This window comes from Nomascus leucogenys, chromosome 25 (assembly GCF_006542625.1).
Source record: "Nomascus leucogenys isolate Asia chromosome 25, Asia_NLE_v1, whole genome shotgun sequence".
Taxonomy (NCBI): Eukaryota; Metazoa; Chordata; class Mammalia; order Primates; family Hylobatidae; genus Nomascus; species Nomascus leucogenys.
In genome coordinates this window covers 29,090,228-29,111,444 of record NC_044405.1, presented here as the reverse complement: position 1 = coordinate 29,111,444, position 21,217 = coordinate 29,090,228, and the positions used below count along the sequence as shown (strand labels likewise).

At 56.2% G+C, this 21,217-nt stretch overlaps 1 protein-coding gene across 1 annotated transcript; it reads left to right on the top strand.

The window, feature by feature from the left end:
• The first annotated feature begins 5,179 nt into the window (after window positions 1-5,179).
• DNMT3L (DNA methyltransferase 3 like) lies at window positions 5,180-19,685 on the top strand. Its single transcript, XM_030806253.1, has 11 exons — window positions 5,180-5,285; window positions 5,597-5,641; window positions 6,840-6,919; window positions 7,002-7,114; window positions 7,842-8,013; window positions 10,024-10,111; window positions 11,489-11,577; window positions 14,517-14,592; window positions 15,260-15,399; window positions 17,094-17,179; window positions 19,496-19,685. The coding sequence occupies exons 1-11, from the start codon at window positions 5,180-5,182 to the stop codon at window positions 19,662-19,664; spliced, it is 1,164 nt and encodes a 387-aa protein (XP_030662113.1). The 3' UTR covers window positions 19,665-19,685.
• Window positions 19,686-21,217: the final 1,532 nt, after the last annotated feature.

The following is a 21,217-nucleotide window of genomic DNA, read 5'->3' as shown; positions in this document are numbered from 1 at the left end:
GTGAGCCGAGATCATGCCATTGCACTCCAGCCTGGGCAGCAAGAGCGAAACTCCATCTCAAAAAAAAAAAGGGGCCGGGCGCGGTGGCTCATGCTTGTAATCCCAGCACTTTGGCAGGCTGAGGCGGGCGGATCGCCTGAGGTCAGGAGTTCGAGACCAGCCTCAACACGGAGAAACCCAGTCTCTACTATAAAAAATACAAAATTAGCCGGGCGTGGTGGTGCATGCCTGTAATCCCAGCTACTCGGGAGGCTGAGGCAGGAGAATTGCTTGAACCTGGGAGGCGGAAGCTGTAGTGAGCCGAGGTCGCACCATTGCACTCCATCCTGCGCAACAAGAGGTAAACTCCGTCTCAAAAAAAAAAAAAGAAAAATAAAAAAAAAGAGGAAAGAAGTGGAAAGATACATCATGTTCCTAGATTTAACTTTTTTTTTTTTTTTTTTTGGCAAGGTCTCACTCTGTCACCCAGGCTGGAGTGCAGGGGTGAGACCACGGCTCACTGCAGCCTCGAACTCCGAGACTCAGTGATCCTCCCACCTCATTTTGGGTAGAGATGGGGTCTTGCTATGTTGCCCAAGCTGGTCTCCAACTCTTGGCTTCAAGAAATCCTTCCAGCTCAGCCTCCTAAAGCACTGGGATTACAGGTGTGAGCCCTTGTGTCTAGCTGGCTTTAATTTTTTTCTTTTTTTTTTGAGACAAAGTTTTGCTTTTGCTGCCCAGGCTGGAGTGCAATGGCGTGATCTTGGCTCACTGCAACCTCTGCCTCCCATGTAACTGGGACTATGGGTGCCCACCACCATGCCCAGCTAATTTTTGTATTTTTAGTAGAGATGGGGTTTCACCATGTTGGCCAGGCTGGTCTCAAACTCCTGACCTCAGGTGATCCACCTGCCTTGGCTTCCCAAAGTGCTCAGATTACATGCATGAGCCACGGTGCCCGGCCTGGATTTAACTCCTTGATAATATTTTTACAAGTCAGTTCTTCCTTAATTAGTGTGTAAATCTAATACCATTCCAATCCAATTACCAACGGGATTTTTCAAAGAACTTGATTTAATGTTCTTGTGGAAGGTGAGTGAACATGAGACAAGACAGTTCTGAAGACTGTCACATGGCGTGGGGTGTTTAAACATGGTGTAAAGCTACAGCCAACGTGGCAGGAGCTCCGAGGCAGAAACTGACACACCCCTGGAAGGAAGTGCAAAGCCTGAGACCCAGGCACTCAGAGAGGCAGGTGATTGACACACGGTTTTGAATGCATCAGGGAATGGAGGGCGTATTCACAAGTGATCTCTAGAGAACTGGATAGTAATTCGCAAAAGCCATGGCAAACACTAAAATTATTCCAATTAGAATTAAAACATAAAATGACTTAAATGAAGACATGAAATGATGAAATGGAAAAAACGAAATAAAATACCCAAAGAAAATAAAGGTGCATGCTTATACCATCTTGGGGTGAAGAGGAACTTTTTAAATGTGTTAGGAAGAATGGAAATCTAAAAAAAGACTCGTAGACAGGGCCAAGTGCAGTGGCTCACGCCTGTAATCCCAGCACTTTGGGAGGCCAAGGCGGGCAGATGACCAGATCAGGAGTTTGAGACCAGCCTGGCCAATATGGTGAAACCTTGTCTCTACTAAAAATACAAAAATTAGCCATGCATGGTGGTGTGCGCCTGTAACCCCAGATACTCAGGAGGCTGAGGCAGGAGATTCTCTTGAACCCAGGAGGTGGAGGTTGCAGTGAGCAGAGATGGCACCACTGCACTCCAGCCTGGGCAATAGAGGGAGACTCCTCAAAAAAAAAAAAAAAAAAAAAAAAATTAGCCGAGTATAGTGGTGCATGCCTGTAATCACAGCTACTTGGGAGGCTGAGGTTGCGGTGAGCCAAGATCACATCATCGCACTCCAGCCTGGCAACAGAGCGAGACTCTGTCTCAAAAAAAAAGAAAGAAAAGAAAGAAAAAGAAAAAGAAAAACAGTCCGGGTGCGGTGGCTCACGCCTGTGATCCCAGCACTTTGGGAGGCCGAGGTGGGTGGATCATGAGGTCAGGAGATTGAGACCATCCTGGTTAACACGGTGAAACCCCGTCTCTACTAAAAAAAAAAAAAAAAAAAAAATACAAAAAATTAGCCGGGCATGGTGGCAGGCGCCTGTAGTCCCAGCTACTCGGGAGACTGAAGCAAGAGAATGGCGCGAACCTGGGAGGCGGAGCTTGCAGTGAGCCGAGATGGCGCCACTGCACTCCAGCCTGTGCGACAGAGCGAGATTCCATCTCAAAAAAAAAAAAAAAAAAAAGAAAACTGCCCTCCTTGGAGTCAAAACCGGCCCCCAGGAATTCTCCCCTTTCCACTTGTGCTGGTGGGAACAGCCCCGCAGGGCAGGGAAGGTTGGGTGTGGGGCTGGGGTCAGGGGACAGATGGGCCTGCTGCACCCGCTGGCTCCTTCTCATCACTTTCAATCTCGTGAGCTCCTGAAAAACAAAGCTGTTTGGAATAAAAGGAGGAGAAAACAATCAAGGTCATTTACTCAAACACAGGGAAGTGATCTCACTGTCATCGTCAATATTCTCTCCCTTCACTTTTTTTCGTTAAAAAAAGTAACTAAGTTAGAACAGCTTTAAAGTTACACAAACCTTGAGGCTCCAGAACTGCCACAACCCCCACCCAGCCCTCAGGCCGCCATGGACACTGTGGTTACCTGAACAAACCTGCAGACGCACCAAATTAGAGCCAACGAGCCACATTTTATTCAGATTTCCCACTCCCTGCCGCCCCTCTCTGTCCCGGGATCCATCCGAGATCCCACGTGACACTTCATTGTCCCAGTGCCTCAGGGTCCCCCCCCCGCTGTGAGTTTCTCAGACTCCCCCGTTGGGCGGCCTGACAGCCCCAGGGAGGAGGGCTCAGGCACTGGGCTGCCTCTGCTGGGACCCAGCAGTTCACTCCTGGAGAGACTGGGCAGTGGGTGGGGGGAGAAAGCCCCGGTGCAGGGCACCTACCCAGGCGAATCCTCTCGAGACGCTGGCCTGGGCCAGGGGCCAAGGGGCCAAGGGGCCATCAGGCTGCCCCTGTGTGGTCACCCCTCATGCAATACTTGCAGAAGGAAGTCCCCAGGCCCAGCCCACACTTCAGGGGGGTTACCTCCCGCAAGGGTCTTCTCCCACTTTCGACCACCACCATAATTGCCCTGTGGCTGCAGCCCTGCCCCGCGGTCCTCCGCCCCCTGCTCTGAAGCCCCCAACCTCCCTCCAACAAAGTCCCCCTTCCCAACCCACCCCACACCTCCCACAGTGCCCCTCTGCCCACCCCACACCTCCCACAGTGCCCCTCTGCCCACCCCACGTTCCTGCTCCCTTCCCTGCTTCCACCTTCCACCCCCACCCTGAACCTACCCCTCCCAGCTCCCCAACCCCCACCTGCCCTGACATTCCCCACCCAACACCCCTTACCCCACCCTCCAGGGCCTTCCCGGTTTCCTTCTCTGAGCCCCGACAGCTGCCCCCCAAACCTGGGGCTCCAGACTGAGCTCCCAAGCCCCGCTCCTGAATGCCCCTCCCTCTATCCCGCCAGAGGACCACCTCCCCTGAACACCCCCATCTCCTCCTCACCACCTACCCCCACCCCCACTCCCCTCCCCACCGACCCTGAGATCCCTAAGGCCCATCCCCACCCCATTCTCACCCCTATCCTGCCCTAAAGGCCACCTCCCCTGAAACCCCCATCCTCAGCCTCACACCCCATTCCTACTTTCACCCCTCCCTACCCTTGCCCCGAAACCCCTCCCTGCCCCTGAGTGCCCACCCTCACCCTATCTTCACCCCCATCCTGCCAGAGGACCACCTCCCCTGAAGGCGCCCATCTCCAACTCACCATCCACCCCCACCCCCACTCCCTTCCTAATCCCCAACAGATCTCCCTAAGCCCCGCCCTCCACCCACCCAACCTGCCCTGAGGGCCACCTGCACTAATCCTCATCCATCTCCACCCAGGGGGCCAACTCCACCTAACCCCCACCCCCGCCCTACCTCCACCCCTCCACCCCTCCACCCTCATCCCTTTCTTCACCCTTTCCCTGAAGCCCACCCCTATGACCTTCCTAAGCCCCACCTCTGAGCGTCCTGCCCCTACCCCACAGCCACCCCTATCCTTCACCCCACCCCAAGGGCCCCCCTCTACTGAAACCCCCCTCATCTGCCCCATCCCCAGTCCTCCCATCTCCACCCCTCCCCTGAACCCCATCCCCCACTGAGGTCCCTAAACCCCACCCCTCACTCCATCCTGAGGGCCCCATCCTCTGAACCCCAATCCCCCAGCCCCACTGAGCTCTTAACCCTCCCCACCTGAGTGTTCCCTTTCCCTGCCCCTCCCCCAGCTTCCTAGCTCCCCACCCCAAGTGACCCCCAGCAGCTCCTCGCCCCTCCCACTGCACACCGGCATTGAAGGGCTGCCCCGCCCCCGCCCCTCCCCGCCCCCGCGGGACACGCCCAGATTCTTCGCCCCCATAGCCTGGTGACCTCTGGCCGCCCGCTGTCCCAGGTGGGCCTGGATACTTCCAGCTCATTCTTTGCCTGCGCCGTCCCTCATTCCATGGCCCAGTCCTCCCCGGGGACCCCGCACCTGGAGGCCCCGGACCACTGGAACCTTGACCCCCCCAGCTGGCTGTACCAGGAGCCGTGGGAACCGCCCTGTGAAACCCGTGAGTCTGTCTCCCACTCCCTGACTGTCCTGCCTTCGAGGGTGCGGCTGGCCAAGACCATCCCCAGGGGTCCCTGCTGGGCCTGGGGGACACTGTGGGAGGCTGGAGCATGGGGGTCCCTGAGGGGTCGAAGGCTGGGCCCAGAGGAAAGCAGGGGCTACAGCGGCCATTGGCCCCAGGTCCTCATGAGGCCCCTGCCCTCCCCTTTCTGCCCCATCTTCCATGTTGTAACAGGGCCAGGCAGGTGGGGGGCACGCCTCAGGGGACCCTCGAGCCCCTCTCAGGGCTGGCACCGGCCTTGGCTGTCCTGCCCCTCATCCCTTCATTGGGCACGTGGGTGTCACTGCGGGGGTTCAGGTGGCCTGAGCTAGTCAGGGTCTGCTCAGCAAGCTGCTTCCTGTGCTGGGGTGCACCAGGGATCTGAGCAGGGGCTGACGGCTTTCTCACGTCTGTGTCCGTGTGTCCTGACGAGGCATCCCCATGGCGGACATCCCAGCCCTGGACCCGGAGGCTGAGCCCAGCATGGATGTGATTTTGGTGGGATCCAGTGAGCTCTCAAGCTCTGTTTCACCCGGGACAGGCAGAGGTGAGGGCTCATCTGCTTATTGGACCAGTCACTTAGGATGCTGACCCCAGGCCTGGATGAGGTCTGGAGTTCCAGGCTTCTGGAGTATTCATGCATTATTCAGACACCCGGCTGGGGCAGTAGGTTCCCCACCCATAGTCTTCCCCCAGGCATGGGCGTTTAACACACCAAGATAAGGTGTGAGGGCGGGATGGCAGGGGACCTCAGGCTCCTGTGTCTTTGGAAAACGAATGTGTGATGCTCACTTCCTGGCCGAATTTAAATTAAGAGATCAGAGGAAGAAGAAAGGGGCTACTTCTTATCTTTTCCAGATCTTATTGCATATGAAGTCAAGGCTAACCAGCGAAATATAGAAGGTGAGTGTTTGCATGTTGGCCCACACCAGACAAAAGAGGCAGGGTGTAGTGGCTCACACCTATAATCCCAGCACTTTGAGAGACCAAGGTGGGAGGATCATTTGAGCCCAGGAGTTTGAGACCAGCCTAGGCAACATAGTGAGACTCTGTCTCTACAAATAAATAAGAATAAAAATTAACCAGGCATGGTGGCATGCACCTGTCATCCCAGCTACTCAGGAAGCTGAGGTGGGAGGATTGCTTGAGCTGGGGAGGTCGAGGCTGCAGTGAGCTATGATAACACCACTGCACTCCAGCCTGGGTGACGGTGAGATCCTGGAAGGAGGCAGTGGACACCACTGTGCCACATGTATCCCTTCTCCCCCTCCCAAGGCCCCTGTAGCTTCATTTAAAGCATACAGTTCAATGTATTTTAGCTTATTTACAGAGTCAGCAACCATCATCACCATCTAGTTTTAGAAGGTTTTCATCACCCCGAAAAGAAAACCCATATCTAGTAACAGTCACTCCCAATTCCCCCTTCTTGCTTCCCTTCCTTTAATTCTAGGCAACCACTCCTCGACTTTCTCTCAACATGGGTTTGCCTTTCCTGGATCCTTTGCATTTACGTATGAATTTAGGATCAGCCTGTCAACTCCTGCCAAAAAGCCAGCTGGGATTTTGAGAGGGCTCTGTAGATCCACTTGGGGACTCATGCTATTTTAACAATATTAAGTCTTCTTCTTAAGACAAACTCTCACTCTGTCCCCCAGGCTGGAGTGCAGAGGCATGATCTTGGCTCATAGCAACCTCCATCTACCAGGTTCAAGCGATTTTCCTGCTTCAGCCTCCCAAGTAGCTGGGATTACAGGCACCTGTCACCATGCCCAGCTAATTTTTGTATTTTCAGTAGAGACAGGGTTTCACCATGTTGGCCAGGCTGGTCTTGAACTCCTGACCTCAGGTGATCTGCCCACCTCAGCCTCCCAAAGTGCTGGGATTACAGGCATGAGCTACCACACCCAGCCAATGTTAAATCTTCTGATCCATGAACATGGGATATCTTTCCATTTTGTTCCATCTTCCTTAATATCTTCCAACAATGCTTCTTTGCAGTTTTCAGTGTATAAGCCTCATATTTGTTTGGCTAAATTTATTCTTAAGTTGTCTGCTGCATTTGATGGCACTGGGAAAACTGTGCTTTGAATGTTTTCTTTAGACATCTGCATCTGCTGCGGAAGTCTCCAGGTTCACACGCAGCACCCTCTGTTTGAGGGAGGGATCTGCACCCCGTGTAAGGTAGGCAGAGAGGCTGGGGGTGATCCCTCATGGCCTCAGAGCACGGATGACACAAAGCCAGCCTTGCTTTGCTCCTTCCAAGGACAAGTTCCTGGATGCCCTCTTCCTGTACGACGATGACGGGTACCAATCTTACTGCTCCATCTGCTGCTCCGGAGAGACGCTGCTCATCTGCGGAAACCCTGATTGCACCCGGTGAGGCGAGGGGCCTGCCCAGGGGGGTGAAGGGGCTGAGGACACACCCATCCTTTGAGCTACTCATTCTGGAGTGTGGGTGGATTTTGCTCCCAAATGGATGATTTCCCTGAGAGCTTCCGATTTCTGTCTCCAATGCATCATTTGGCGTAGAGCCCTGAGCTATGGGAGGCGGGTGTCTACGGTTGGCGATTGTGATTTTTCTTTTGGGTGTTGGTACTGCCACATCACTGTGCAGGGGGCGATGGAAACCCCACACCCCAGGCTGCCGGTCATGACCGAGGTGACAAGGGGCACCCCTCATTCGTCACTCCCCCGCCTCAGCTCCCTCCGTGGGCTCCTCTCCTCGGTCCTTCTGGGCCATCCTCGTATTTACAGCTCCCCCCACCTCAAGTTCTCCCCCAGCTGGTGTTGCTACATTTGGTTTTGCTGGGAGTCCCTACACTGTTTCTGCAGGCTTGAGTTTGGCGGCAGACAGGTGGCTTAGGGGGTTCCTTGGATCTGTCATTGCCTGTGAATCCACCTCCCTGTCTTCTGCACCTGGCTCGGCTCCTGTCACTCTGCGTCTCTAGGAAGGACCATGTGCCCCTTCCCAGTCCACCACCTGGTCTTCCCAAAGGGAGCTCCAGCGTGACTTCCCTCCAAAACAAGGCTCAGGCCCACCTCCGCCATCCTCGGGATAGGCGGGCTGTCATGTCTGCTGCTGTGGTTTTCTGTTTGGCCTTAGATGCTACTGCTTCGAATGTGTGGATAGCCTGGTCGGCCCCGGGACGTCGGGGAAGGTGCATGCTATGAGCAACTGGGTGTGCTTCCTGTGCCTGCCCTTCTCCCGAAACGGGCTGCTGCAGCGTCGGAGGAAGTGGCGCAGCCAGCTCAAGGCCTTCTACGACCGAGAGTCGGTAAGGAACCCATGGAGGGGCAGGACCCGGCAGCAGCAGGCCCTGACTTACGGCCTTCCCCCGGTTCCTGCTGCAGAATGCAGGTGTGCCGATGGGCACTACAGCTGCAGGCTCGGGAGCACACACTCTTTCCTGGGTTCCTCTGATAGTGGCTTCCACTTGATGGTGGCTTTGGGTAAACTGCTTTGGCAGTTTTGTTGCTTCCAAGCCTAGGAACGAGGCCCTGGTAGCAGATAGGAGAGGGGCCCGGAGAGGGTGGCTGGCACGTCTCAAAGTCCAGTCCTCAGGAGCAAATGCCTGGGCTTGTGCTGGCCAGGTGTGGGCCGTTTTGGGAGTCCAGCCGAGGAGCCAGGGGGCCGGCAGGAACCTCAGACAAAGGCAGAGAAGGTGGAATTGTGTCCCTCTGAGAGGGACACCCAAGTCTCCATCCCATACCTGGGAAAAACAGGGTTTTTGCAGATGTAATTTAGTTAAGGATCGCGAGGTGAGATCATTCCAAATTTAGGGTGGGCCCTCAACGCAGCGACTAGTGTCACTGTAAGAGATTTGGGAAATGGAGACGGAGAAGACAGCCACGTGATGATGGAGGCAGAGACTGGACTGAGGCGTCCACCAGCCATGGGCGCCAGCAGCCCCAGGAGCTGGGGGAGAGGCCTGGCACGTCCTCGCCTGGTGCCTTCTGAGGGAGGCACGCCTGCCAGCACACCTTCACTTCAAAACCTCTGGCCTCCTGAGCTGTGAGAGAATAATTGCTGCTGTGCTAAGTCCCCTGGCCTGTTTTTTATTTTTTTATCTTTGAGATGGAGTTTCGCTCTTGTTGCCCAGGCTGGAGTGCAATAGCACCATCTTGACTCACTGCAACCTCCGCCTCCCAGGTTCAAGCGATTCTCCTTCCTGCCTCCCGAGTACCTGGGATTACAGGCACCCGCCACCACACCCAGCTAATTCTGTACTTTTAGTAGAGACAGGGTTTCACCATGTTGGCCAGGCTGGTCTTGAACTCCTGATCTCAAGTGATCCACCTGCCTTGGCCTCCCAAAGTGCTGGGATGACGGGCATGAGCCACCGGGCCCAGCCCCTCCAGTCTGTTTTAATTTGCAGGCCAGCCACGGGAAGCTCCTATAGAAGGGGTGTGGCCCCCCATGAGGCGGCCAATGGGGAGCAAGGGGCCCCTGAGCTGATCATGAAACTGCACTGGCCTCCAGCTCACATTTGTTAAGGCTGAACGAAGTCATCTTTCCCTGCCTAGCAAGCTTCAGCCTGCTCCGATTCGAAGGAAAGGGTCAGATGGGAAGGTATTTTATAGGAACAGAGCCTAGCACTCTGAAAGCCGAGGCCCCCAAGTTTCAGGCCTTGGGGGTTGGCCCTTTAATAGGGAGCACGTGAGGCCAGAGCTGGCTGTCCGCCTGGCCCATCAGGTTGGCAGGGGCAGGGAAAACCACAGGCCTCACCTGCCCCGAGGCTCACCTCTCCCCGGCATCTCTGGCCGTGGGGCTCTCTTCTCTGAGGTTCTGGAAGCTGCCTGGGTGAGCAAGACCAGCCTGGCCAACATGGTGAAACTCTGTCTCTACTAAAAATACAAAAATTAGCTGGGCATGGTGGCACGTGCCTGTGATCCCAGCTACTCGGGAGGGTGAAGCAGGAGAACTGGGAGGTGGAGGTTGCAGTGAGCCAAGATTGCACCATTGCACTCCAGCCTGGGTGACAGAACAAGACTCCATCTCAAAAAAAAAAAAAAAAAAAAAAATCAGCAAACCCTTCCACACCTACTGTCTCTCGGCTGGAGACCGGTCAGAGCGGGAGACTGCTGGGGCAGGGGCTGGAGTTGGCCTTCCTGGGGGGCAGTGCTGGTCAGGACAGGCCCAGTCAGCCTCAGCAGGTGCGTCTTAGGTGTGTCTCCGGTAAGTCCGGTAAGTGAGTGCTCATCCAGGGAAGAATTTTCATTGTAACTCAAGGGCTCTGTAACCAAGCAGCCGGCAAAATGTCCTGTTTTGGTTTTTTAATAAATAGGAGAATCCCCTTGAGATGTTCGAAACCGTGCCTGTGTGGAGGAGACAGCCGGTCCGGGTGCTGTCCCTTTTTGAAAACATCAAGAAAGGTGAGTCAGTGACATCCCAAAGACACACGTGGAAAGATGCCTCCACACACCTGACTGCCCCTCAGGCCACCCCCCGGGGCTCCCCACCCCCCACCTAAGCTGGCCAGCTGCTGGTGACCTGCACCCTTCCCCACCCTGGGCCCAGCTGACCCTGCACTGGGGCCTTTGGAAATGGCACTCGTCTTCTGGGCCCCGCAGGCACAGCCGAATCCATGAAGACACTCCCTCTCCTCTGGCTGTTAGGGATGGGTCCCACTGGGACACCCGCTAAGGCCCACAGCGTCTCAGAGCGGCCTCACGCGGGAGCACATATCTGCCCCATGCAGCCGACCAGGAGCCCGATCTCGCAGCACCCGCACAGCCTGCCCAAGGTCTTGCTGCCCAGGCGGGGCTGAGAAAGCCGGGGCCTCCTCCAAGGCCGTTCCAGGGCTCTGCAGCTCACACCAGCTGCAGAGTGGAGTGGACTCCACCGCTCTGTGGATTTCCTAGCCAGATAGCCAGAGGTGACATCGCATCCCAGAAATGCCTGGGGCTGTAATACAGTCCTTGACGTCCTTGACATCCTTTTTTTTTTTTTTTTTTGAGGCAGAGTCTCTCTCTGTTGCCCAGGCTCGATCTCGGCTCACTGCACCTCCGCCCCCTGGGTTCAACCAATTCTCCTGCCTCAGCCTCCCAAGTAGCTGGGATTACAGGTGCTTGCCACCACGCCCAGCTAATTTTTGTGTTTTTAGTAGAGACAGGGTTTCACCATGTTGGCCAGGCTGGTCTTGAACTCCTGACCTCAGGCGATCCATCCGCCTCGGACTCCCAAAATGCTGGAATTACAGGCTTGAACCTCTGTGCCCGGCCGTGCTTGACGTTCTTAAATCAATACTTGGCAATGTTTGCTTGTTTAGCTTGTTGTGAGACAAAAACCTCCAACCTTAATAATCCTGCTACATCATTAAAAAGATAAAGTTGGGCGGGGTGCAGTGGCTCACACATGTAATCCCAACACTTTGGGAGGCTGAGATGGGTGGATCATTTGAGGTCAGGAGTTGGAGACCAGCCCGGCCAACATGGTGAAACCCTGTCTCTACTAAAAACACAAAAATTAGCTGGGCGTGGTGGCGAGCGCCTGTAATCCCAGCTACTCAGGAGGCTGAGGCAGGGGAATCGCTTGAACCTGGGAGGCGGAGGTTGCAGTGAGCCGAGATCGTGCCCCTGCACTCCAGCCTGGGCGACAGAGCGAGACTCCACCTCAAAACAGCAACAAAAATATAAAGTTGGCTCCTTAATGGTAGAAGGGTGCTCCGATCAGCCGTCAGCCTTTTTGAGTCCCTGTAGGGGCACAATCCACACTCACCCTCTGGGCCCTTCTGGTCTCTCCCCATCTAGAGCTGACGAGTTTGGGCTTTCTGGAAAGTGGTTCTAAGCCGGGACAGCTGAAGCATGTGGACGATGTCACAGACACAGTGAGGAAGGACGTGAGTACACCTACCCCAAGGAGAGGAGTAACACCTACCACAGTGAGGAAAAAAAAAAAAGAAGGACGTGAGTACACTACCCAGAGTACACCTCACAGTGAGGAAGGACGTGAGTACACTACCCAGAGTACACCTCACAGTGAGGAAGGACGTGAGTACACTACCCAGAGTACCCTCACAGTGAGGAAGGACGTGAGTACACTACCCAGAGTACCCTCACAGTGAAGGACTGAGTACACTACCCAGAGTACACCTCACAGTGAGGAAGGACGTGAGTACACTACCCAGAGTACACCTCACAGTGAGGAAGGACGTGAGTACACTACCCAGAGTACCCTCACAGTGAGGAAGGACGTGAGTACACTACCCAGAGTACACCTCACAGTGAGAAGGACGTGAGTACACTACCCAGAGTACACCTCACAGTGAGGAAGGACGTGAGTACACTACCCAGAGTACACCTCACAGGAGGAAGGACACCGCACACTCTCAGACACTGCGGTGGGGGCAGGGGTGCGAGTGTCCTCAGAGGAAATGCCAAGGATGAGGCTGGCAAGGAGGGGCGGCAGCGGCTGGGAGGAGCCCTGAACACACGGGGGCCTCTGGCAGCCCGGTGGGTGTCCTGGGTCTGGCAGGAGTCAGCCCCACCCCCGCCGGCCCAGCACCACTGTGATGCCCCGAAGCGGAGGGCTGAGCAGCATGTTTTGGTGGTCCCAGCATTGCCCAGAGCCCAGAGCTCAGAGCAGGGCAGTTGGGCAAACATCTTGTCCAACATCTTGAAATCCAAGTAGCCAATTTTCACTGCCTGTGATGGGGCGCTGTCCGGCAAGGAGGGGCTGAACCCCCACTCCACACTCTGAAATGAGGAGGCCGAGCCTTGACCTGGACAACTGGTCACTGTTGGAAAGCATCCTCCTGCTGCTGGAAGGAGGTGACACAGCTCCAGCTGTGCGTTCCCTCTGTGGGCCAGATTCCCCGCTGACCTGGTGCCTTCCCATGCTGCTGTCAGAGAAGCATGAGCAGCCGCATGTGTACAGGTCTTTTGGGGGGTCCCGGCCTGGCACCAGCAGCCCCCCTCACCTCCGCTTTCCCCACCCCGCCATGCCTTTTTGGCACTCGGAGACCCTCAGGTCGCACCTGCCGTTAACAGTTAGGTTTATCCACTTGCTACATCGGGGAAGGACACAAAAGGATGCTCCGGAGGCACGAGGAGTTTGGGGCTAATGGGAGTCGAGCTGTTATGTGATTTGAGGGGGTCCAGGGAAGTTGGGTCCATTGTAGACTGGTGCTATCAGGAGATGGGGTTCTGATATTTGACTATCTTGTTTAGTTTTGGGGGGCTTTTTTGTTTTTTGTTTTTTGTTTTTTTTGAGATGGAGTCTCACTGTGTTGCCCAGGCTGGGTTGCAATAGCACAATCTGGGCTCACTGCAACCTCCGCCTCCAGAGTTCAGGCGAGTCTCCTGCCTCAGCCTCCCAAGTAGCTGGTACTACAGGCACCCGCCACCGCACCCGGCACAATTGGTTTTATGCATTTCAGGGAGATGGGAACTGCAGGTGGAATCAGAAAACAGTACACGGGCCGGGCGCGGTGGCTCACACCTGTAATCCCAGCACTTTGAGCTCAGGAGTTCAAGACCAGTTTGAGCAACTTGCTGAAACCCCATCTCTACCAAAACTACAAAAAAGTTGGCTAGGCATGGTGGTGTGCACCCGGGGGTACTCAGGGGGCTGAGGCAGGAGGATTGCTTGAGCCCAGGAGGTAGAGGTTGCAGTGAGCCAAGATCTCGCCATTGCACTACAGCCTGGGTGACAGCGAGACCCCATCTCAAAAAATCAATCAATCAATAAATCAATACATAGAAGATGTGCATTGGTTCAGCCCCAAAAGGCGGGATATTTTGAGGCTTACAGGTTATAGGTGGGTTGAGGGATTCTTTAGTTGGCAGTTGGTTGAAAGAGTTAAGCTTCGCTTAAAAACTCGGAGTCAGTAGAAAGGAATGCCTGAGTTAAAATAAGGAGGTCTGCTGTCTGTCGTGTGATGCCACAGCAGAGTCACAATATACCAGGTCAAAAACACCCATTCCACAAGCTTTTGTGGGTTTTTTTTTTTTCTTTTTTTTGAGACAGAGTCTGCTGTCGCCCAGGCTGGAGTGCAGTGGCGCGATCTCCGCTCACTGCAGGCTCCGCCCCCCGGGGTTCACACCATTCTCCTGCCTCAGCCTCCCGAGTAGCTGGGACTACAGGCGCCCGCCATCTCGCCTGGCTAATTTTTTGTATTTTTAGTAGAGACGGGGTTTCACCGTGTTAGCCAGGATGGTCTCGATCTCCTGACCTCGTGATCCGCCCGCCTCGGCCCCCAGTCGGATCCACCCCCGCCCCCGCTTTTGGTTGTAAGGTGATCCCTACGCTCCTAAAAGATGACAAAAAATAAAGCAAATCATCCCAATCGCCGGCCGTGCTCACGCCGTACCCGCCTTGGGCCACAGGTCACGAACAGGAATCGGACCATCCTGGCTAACAGGGAAACTCTACAAAAAAAAAAATAGCTGGAGGACGTAGCATGGAGGCTGAGGGAGAATGGTGTGAACCCGGGAGGCGGAGCTTGCAGTGAGCCGAGATTGCGCCACTGCACTCCAGGGCCTGGGCGACAGAGCAAACCTCCGTCTCAAAAAAAAAAAAAAGAATTCAGTCCCCAAATGCATGGCACAGAGTCTTCACCTTAGACCCGGAGCGTTCTCCTCTGGGCTCCAGGCAGGCAGCCCCCGAGGCTGGTGGTGGCTGTGGAAGGCTCTGCCTAGTGGGTTCAACTCCTCGGCTTGCCCCGGCCTGTGGGCCCTGCGAGCTGAGCAGGGTCTGCCCTGGGGTCATCTCGTGCTGCTGTACACGACCTTGCCCACTGCTGCTGCCTCTCAGTGCCCACGCCCCTCTGTCCTGCAGGTGGAGGAGTGGGGACCCTTCGATCTTCTGTACGGCGCCACACCTCCCCTGGGCCACACCTGTGACCGTCCTCCCAGTGAGTGATGTTTCAGTTCTGGCAGCCTGTCCCCACCACCCTTGTCTCCTCTCCTCTCTCCTCACACCTCCATGCCAGGGCAGAAACTGCAGATTGTCAGCATTTTTCAAAAACAGCTTTATCAAGGCACCACTGACATACAGTAAGTTGCATGCATTCAGCGTGTCTGACTGGATGAGTTCTGAGCTAGCTCCACACCCATGCACCCCTCATCATGAGCAACAGAGTAAGCGTCCCCATCACTGCAGGCTTCCCTGTGCCCCACAAGCCTCCCGCTGACCCCGTGCAGCCCCAGCGTGCCCACATCACTGCAGCTCACGTGTCCTCTGGAGCTTCCTCTAAAAGGCAGTATTTGTGTCTCGGCATGCACTCTGCATCAGCTCCTCCCTCGGGGTTGCCTGTCTGTCTCTTCCCAAATCTAGGCCTGCCTGGGGGAGGAGGGGTCCTCACATCTCTGTGGCCCCAGCACTGGGCAGGGCTCCATTGCTGTTGGAGGGACAGGGTCAGGGGGACCCCTCAGACCCAGGCTGGTGCATCCCCTAGGCCCCCTCAGCCCTGCTCTCAAGCCCCAGTTTCCTTAGGCCCCCGCCCAGATGCACCTGAACAGCGCCTCCATTACCAGCACCCCCCAGACCCCCCTCAGCCCTGCCCCCTCACCCCACCCCAGGCTGGTACCTGTTCCAGTTCCACCGGCTCCTGCAGTACGCACGGCCCAAGCCAGGCAGCCCCAGGCCCTTCTTCTGGATGTTCGTGGACAATCTGGTGCTGAACAAAGAAGACCAGGATGTCGCGTCTCGCTTCCTGGAGGTGTGTGCAGGGCTGCGTGGGCCTCCCTCTGACCCCTGCCCACGTGAGGGAGGGGCTTTTCAGTCTACACCCCAGGCTCCGGGCCTGGCTCCTTGCGGCCCCTGGTTTCCAGGTGTGTACAGGGCCCAGGAGGGCTGCTGTGCAGTCCAGGCAGGGACCGTGGCCTGGGACGCGAAGCCCCTTCAAGGACAGCATTAGAGGGCAGTCCCACCTCACACCACTCCTGTGCTCACAGAACACAGCCTCAGGGGCTCACCTCCTGCCCCTGCCCCCTCAGTCTCCACACACGCACGTGCACATCACACCACACGCACCCACAGGTGCACACACACTGCAGTGTGCATGTGCACAGTCATTGTACTCATGCACCACACACAGGGACACACTTGCCACATACACACAGGCACACTACGTGCATGCATACTCACACCACACACATACAGCCTTTTCTTCACACATCTGAATCCTGATTGTCAGAGCAGCCACTTTTGGACTCAGTTGACGGGTCCCTCCTGGGGCTGATGGGCCGGGTGTTCCAGACACTTCCAGGGTTGGGAAGGGACGGCCACACCTCAGCCACCGGAGACAGGTGTGAGGCTCAGGAGGGGGAAGTTCCTCATGCTCTCAGGTCCCATGGAGGGGCCACAACCAGCAGGGGGCCCGACCCACCGAGTGGGCAGCACCTGTGGGCCGGAGCCTTTGCTGGGGGTCCAGGCGGGGTCGAGGTTCCTTTGGGGCTGGAATCTCATGGAGTGGCTGGAATGCAAATCCAGCTATTCGGAAGGGGAGCAAATGCCATGAGCTGAAAATCACAAGGTCTGCTTTTAGAACAGGAGACTTTGTTTCTGTAAAGGGGCACAGCCTGCAAGGCCCTGTCCCCCAGGCTGGGAAGCACAGCCTCCGCCAAGACCAGAGGAGCCAGGACGAGACACTTCGAAGGGGAGGGGTGGCTGGGGCAGGAGCTCCGTGCTGACCATGCTGACTGGGTTGGCTAAACCTGTGCAGCAGGTTATGGAGGAGAGGTGAATATTCATGAAGCGGGTCCTGCTGCATGCGTACTAAACAAACATGCGTGTAACATACGACCTGTGTTCACTCTGAAGTGGAGTCTTAACATGTCAGTGTGTCTCAATGAGGCCCTAAACCTCAGGTCTTCTCAGGACACAGGCACTCAGGTGCGCAGCCTCTGTAAACCGGCCGGAGCCGGTCCATGGTTGGGGGTCCCTTATCAGGAGGAGGTTCCTGAAGTCAGTCTCCTGCCCAATCAGAGCTGTGGTCATGGCTGTGGAATGTGGTCAGTTGGCATCTGCGGGTGGATGAGCTGCAGTTGTTTGAATCTTGCTCATCGCGGGGCCAGTGCGTGTTTAGCCGCTGCAGAAAAAGCAGCAGCTGTGGCGTGAGAGCAGAGTCCATCCTCTCGGTGTAGGGTACGCGGCTCGACCTTTGCCCGGTGTGGCCTGAGGTCCTGTTTGTAATTTGATATCTTATTGCCACAGAGTCTGTTCTGTCAGTTTAAAATAATTAATTAGCATTTTTCTCCAAAGGTGATTTATAAGGAAAAAGGACGTAGGGAACACAGTCAGGCTAGAAAGTCCATTGACCACTCAGGGCCGTTGGCGGCTGAGGCCAGTGGGCCTGTGGGGGGCACTTACTGTCCAGGTCCCCTGACCCACAGCCGACCCTCCCGCCCCCAGATGGAGCCAGTCACCATCCCAGATGTCCACGGCGGATCCCTACAGAATGCTGTCCACGTGTGGAGCAACATCCCAGCCATAAGGAGGTATTTCCCGGGCAGCTGAAAGCGTTCAGGGTCAAGGGGAACATGGACCCAGAAGCGGGGCTCACTGAGGAAATGGGGTCTGTCTAGCAGAGCCAAGCCCAGAGCAGCCTCTGTGCCCCGGTGGGACTGCGGTTGGCCTTTGGGGCCACCCTGAGACCCTGAAGGCACCGAAGCCTGAGGATGCCCCTTTCCCCTCGGGGAGCTTCTCCAGCACTGGCTCTCAGCTTCTCGGGGTCCAGCCCCTGGACACCCATATGCGCCATGGCGGCCTGGCCCTGGATCGGCTGCAGCCCCCAGGCTTTCATTCCGTGTGGCCTCCCCACCTCCCTTGCACACTCACAAGCGCATGCGTGCTCACACTCAGCCACACTCACACGGCTCACTTGCACGCTCATCCACACGCCTGTGTGCTCGTGTGCACACACACACCGTCATCCCCACAGTCAAATCCTCATCCACACACCCACATGCTCCCTCAGTCACATGCTCACACAAGCACACTCACGACTAGCACGTGCATCCACACGTTCACATGTGCTCACAATCACACAGGCACACACGCATCAGTCTCACCCACCCACACGCTTGCACCCCCTACGGTGCACTCCTGGGCTGCCCTCCCCACCTTTTGGGGCCTTGAACACACAGCCCCACCCCACGCGCCCTCTCTGCGGCTGAGCGCCCCCTCCTGCTGCCCCCACGGCCTCTCCCAGCTGCCCCCGCCCCTCGACAGCCTTTCCAGGCAGCCCAGACTTCACGCCCTCCAGCCAACCGCCCATCCATCCCCTCACTCCCACACTCGCCTGGCATGCCTCGCTCATACGTGCATTCGTGTGGAACGAGCGCTTTCTGGCTCAGCTGAGTCATGTCTCCTCCTGCCTGAGAGTGAGTTCTGGAAACTTATTCCCTCTCACCTCCCATGTCACCATCGAGGCATGATCCTGTTGCCTGGCAGCTGCCAAGGCATGACACCCGCAGGTCCTGCTGGCCTGGCCTCCCCTGGATTTGAGTTTGGGTGGGGCTGAGCTGAGCCACTTTTCCAGAATGCTTTCTCTTCAGAAGCCCTCTCACCTGCATGCCGGCCTTCGCACAACCTCCCCCTAACCCTAAGCCTGTTCCCTGCCATGTCACTTCCTGGGAGGCCATGCAAGGCTCTGTGGGGCTGGGTGAGCGGGGGTGAAGGTGGGGGCAGACCCAGCAACACCTGTGTGCATTACAGGCCATGCCTCACCTGCTGCCTGGCCCCCGGAGGCTCCATGCGTCCACACAGCAGTGAGAGAACAGGGCCCCATCAGGGTTCTTAAGTGGCAGGTGCAGCCAGACCCAGGGTTGCAAGGCTGCTCCACAAAAGGCGCCTCCCTCCGCTCCAGTGGCCACACCTGCGGTCCCTGCAGGCTTGGGCCGTGGCTGGCAGCTGCTTCTTCCCAGGCCCCCTTTCTGAGCAAGGCCCCACAGAGCTCCTCACAGGGTTTCGAGGGCTGGATGCACCTGAGCCATGATCCTGGGGTCACCTGGTTCCCAGAAGGAGGCTGGCAGTTCCTTCCCACAGGTTTCCCTCCCAGGCTCCTGGGTGTCTCAACAGTGACGTCGGAGACACCCACTCACCGAAAGGAGAAATCATTTTGCAGAGGTGGCCACCATCACCCCCAGGATGGTTAAGGACAGTCCCCACTGCCCTAGGGAGGGTGCCTGAGGAGAAGGAGGGGGACACTGTATCTGGCACTTCACTCACAGCCTTCACCCCAAAATAAACAGATGTTCCTGGCCTCCAGTGGGGCGGCTGGGAGCAGGAGAGGGGGTGTTGGTGCCCAGTCTGCAAAGCCCGTCTTCCTCAAGGGCTCCTCACAGCAGGCTGACAGGGGACCTTTCCTCTCCCCTGTTGCCCTCCTGTGCCCAGGGCTGGGGCTTCCGGCACAGGCAGCCCCAGGAACCCAGGGGATGGCCTTTGTGATGGAATGGCCAGAGTCCTGTCCTTTCCTCTGCGGGCGTGCTGCCCAGGGACGGTGACATCCTCTAGCGATGGCCCTGGAGCTCGCTGTTCACACAGAGTGACCCCCAGCCTGCTTCCCAGGGGACCAGCCCCCGGCCGGGGGACGCAGGAGGCAGGGGAGTCATCTGGTCCCTTGCCGCTCACTCCACGTCCATGAGAAAAACTCCCAGAATCAGGCGGGGGTTCCGGGGGGGTCTTAGGCACCTGGGACAACTGAGAGGCAGGCTGTTCCCTTCACCCCCTCGCAGCGATTCCTTCCCAGCCCCATCTCCGGGCCACCTTGTGGGCGCTGCGCTTGCTCACAACCTTCCCTCCTCTGCTCTCAGCGGCAGGCACTCGGCTCTGGTTTCGGAAGTGGAATTGTCCCTGCTGGCTCAGAACAGGCAGAGTTCGAAGCTCATGGCCAAGTGGCCCACCAAGCTGGTGAAGAACTGCTTTCTCCCCCTAAGAGAATATTTCAAGTATTTTTCAACAGAACTCACTTCCTCTTTATAAATGAGTCACTATACTGTGAAAAAGAAAAAAAAAAGACTTTTCCTAGAGCAAAGGCAACTTTCCTCACATTGTCTCTTTCCTCTTCGGATTCTTGTTTTATTTGCTCAGCTCTGGTTTTTTTGCGTCGTCACTGCGGACCCACGTTCCGCTGGGTTCTGGAGACTCAGGGTCTCTCCCCCATCACGCTGGCTCATGGGACCGGGCGAGGCCCGCGCCGCTGCACACAGGACCACACATGGTGGTGCGCGTTGTACTTCCCGAAAGCATTTCTGTGTTCTAGTTGAGAAGTTCAAGTATATTATAAGATAGTTATTGGTCACGTCTGGTGTTTTATGTATAGGCACAGCCATCGGTCACCCTGCAGGGCATGGGGTGTAGGCCAGAAGTGAGCAGGAGACGTCTTCGGAGCGCCTGCGCCGTGTCCCGCATGATGCACTTTCTGCCGGGGCCTTCCCCATGAGACCGCTACCCTGATTGTAGCTGCACCAAACAGGCTAGACCTTTGCAAAGTACAGGACCTCAGCCTTGGCAGGCAAAGGAGGGACCTGCTGAACAGACAGTGCGGAGGCCAAGGCCAGATCCACACACAAAGGATGTCACTTTTGGGTCCTACCCCAGGTGGTATTGCTTGCAAAAAGCAGGGCTCCTCCTGGCCCTCGGCAGTCTGAGTCTGAGTGAGGATAAACCCCGCAGAAAGCTGTGCCTCAGGCTGGGCTCGAATCACAGGAAATGAATCTTACAGGGGAACTTTGGGGTCTGCACTGGGACTATTAGTGGTATGTAAAATGCTTTGTGGAAGAAAGGTTAAAATTGGACCCTTTGAAGGTTAAAAATGTGTATCTGGAAGTAGAATAGAAGCCTTCACTTGAATTAACATGGCTGGATGCCTCTCCCATCTTGTGACAGTCCTGGATGCTTACGACACACGTCTCATGTCCAGGGATGAATTTAGCAAGCTCTGTAATGACCCCGGGGCTCCTGAAGCCACAGAGGGAGCACAGGTGAGGGCATCCAAGTGCAAATGAGCCCTCTGGGGAGGCCGTGCTTGAGCTGACACATAAACGGGGTTGAAGCCATCGTGAGCCTGTGGGCACGGGCCAGGTGGGGTGGTGAGAGCTCCAGACAGGGCGGGCTGGGCTCAGGCTGCGTCCACCCAGGGAACCAGTGTCATGGGCCCAACATAACTCGTGTTCAGTTTCTGTGAGGGCTGCTTCAAAGCAGGAGCCCAGGGCGCTGTGAGGGGCTTTCTGCCACCCAAAATGCACTTTCCTTCTTTTGTTCTCTCCTCAACACTCAGAACTGTCCACACTACCTTGAGATTCTCTGTATTTTATTTTAAATTTTTATTTTTTGAGACAGGGTCTAGCTCGTCTCCCAGGCTAGAGTGCAGTGGCACAACCACAGCTCACTGCAGCCTCCATCTCCTGGGCTCCAGCCTCAGCCTCTGGAGTAGCTGGGACTACAGGTGCATGCCAACATGCCCTGCTAATTTTTAAAAATTATTTGTAGAGATGGGGTCTTGCTCTGTTGCCCAGGCTGGTCTCAAACTCCTG

Bases quoted from the DNA above. Each gene is read 5' to 3' on its own strand.
- DNMT3L (XM_030806253.1), top strand. From the start codon at position 5,180: ATGGCGGACATCCCAGCCCTGGACCCGGAGGCTGAGCCCAGCATGGAT. The intron at 10,112-11,488 runs GTGAGTCAGTGA...CTCCCCATCTAG, and splicing joins TTTTGAAAACATCAAGAAAG to AGCTGACGAGTTTGGGCTTT. The intron at 14,593-15,259 runs GTGAGTGATGTT...ACCCCACCCCAG, and splicing joins CACCTGTGACCGTCCTCCCA to GCTGGTACCTGTTCCAGTTC.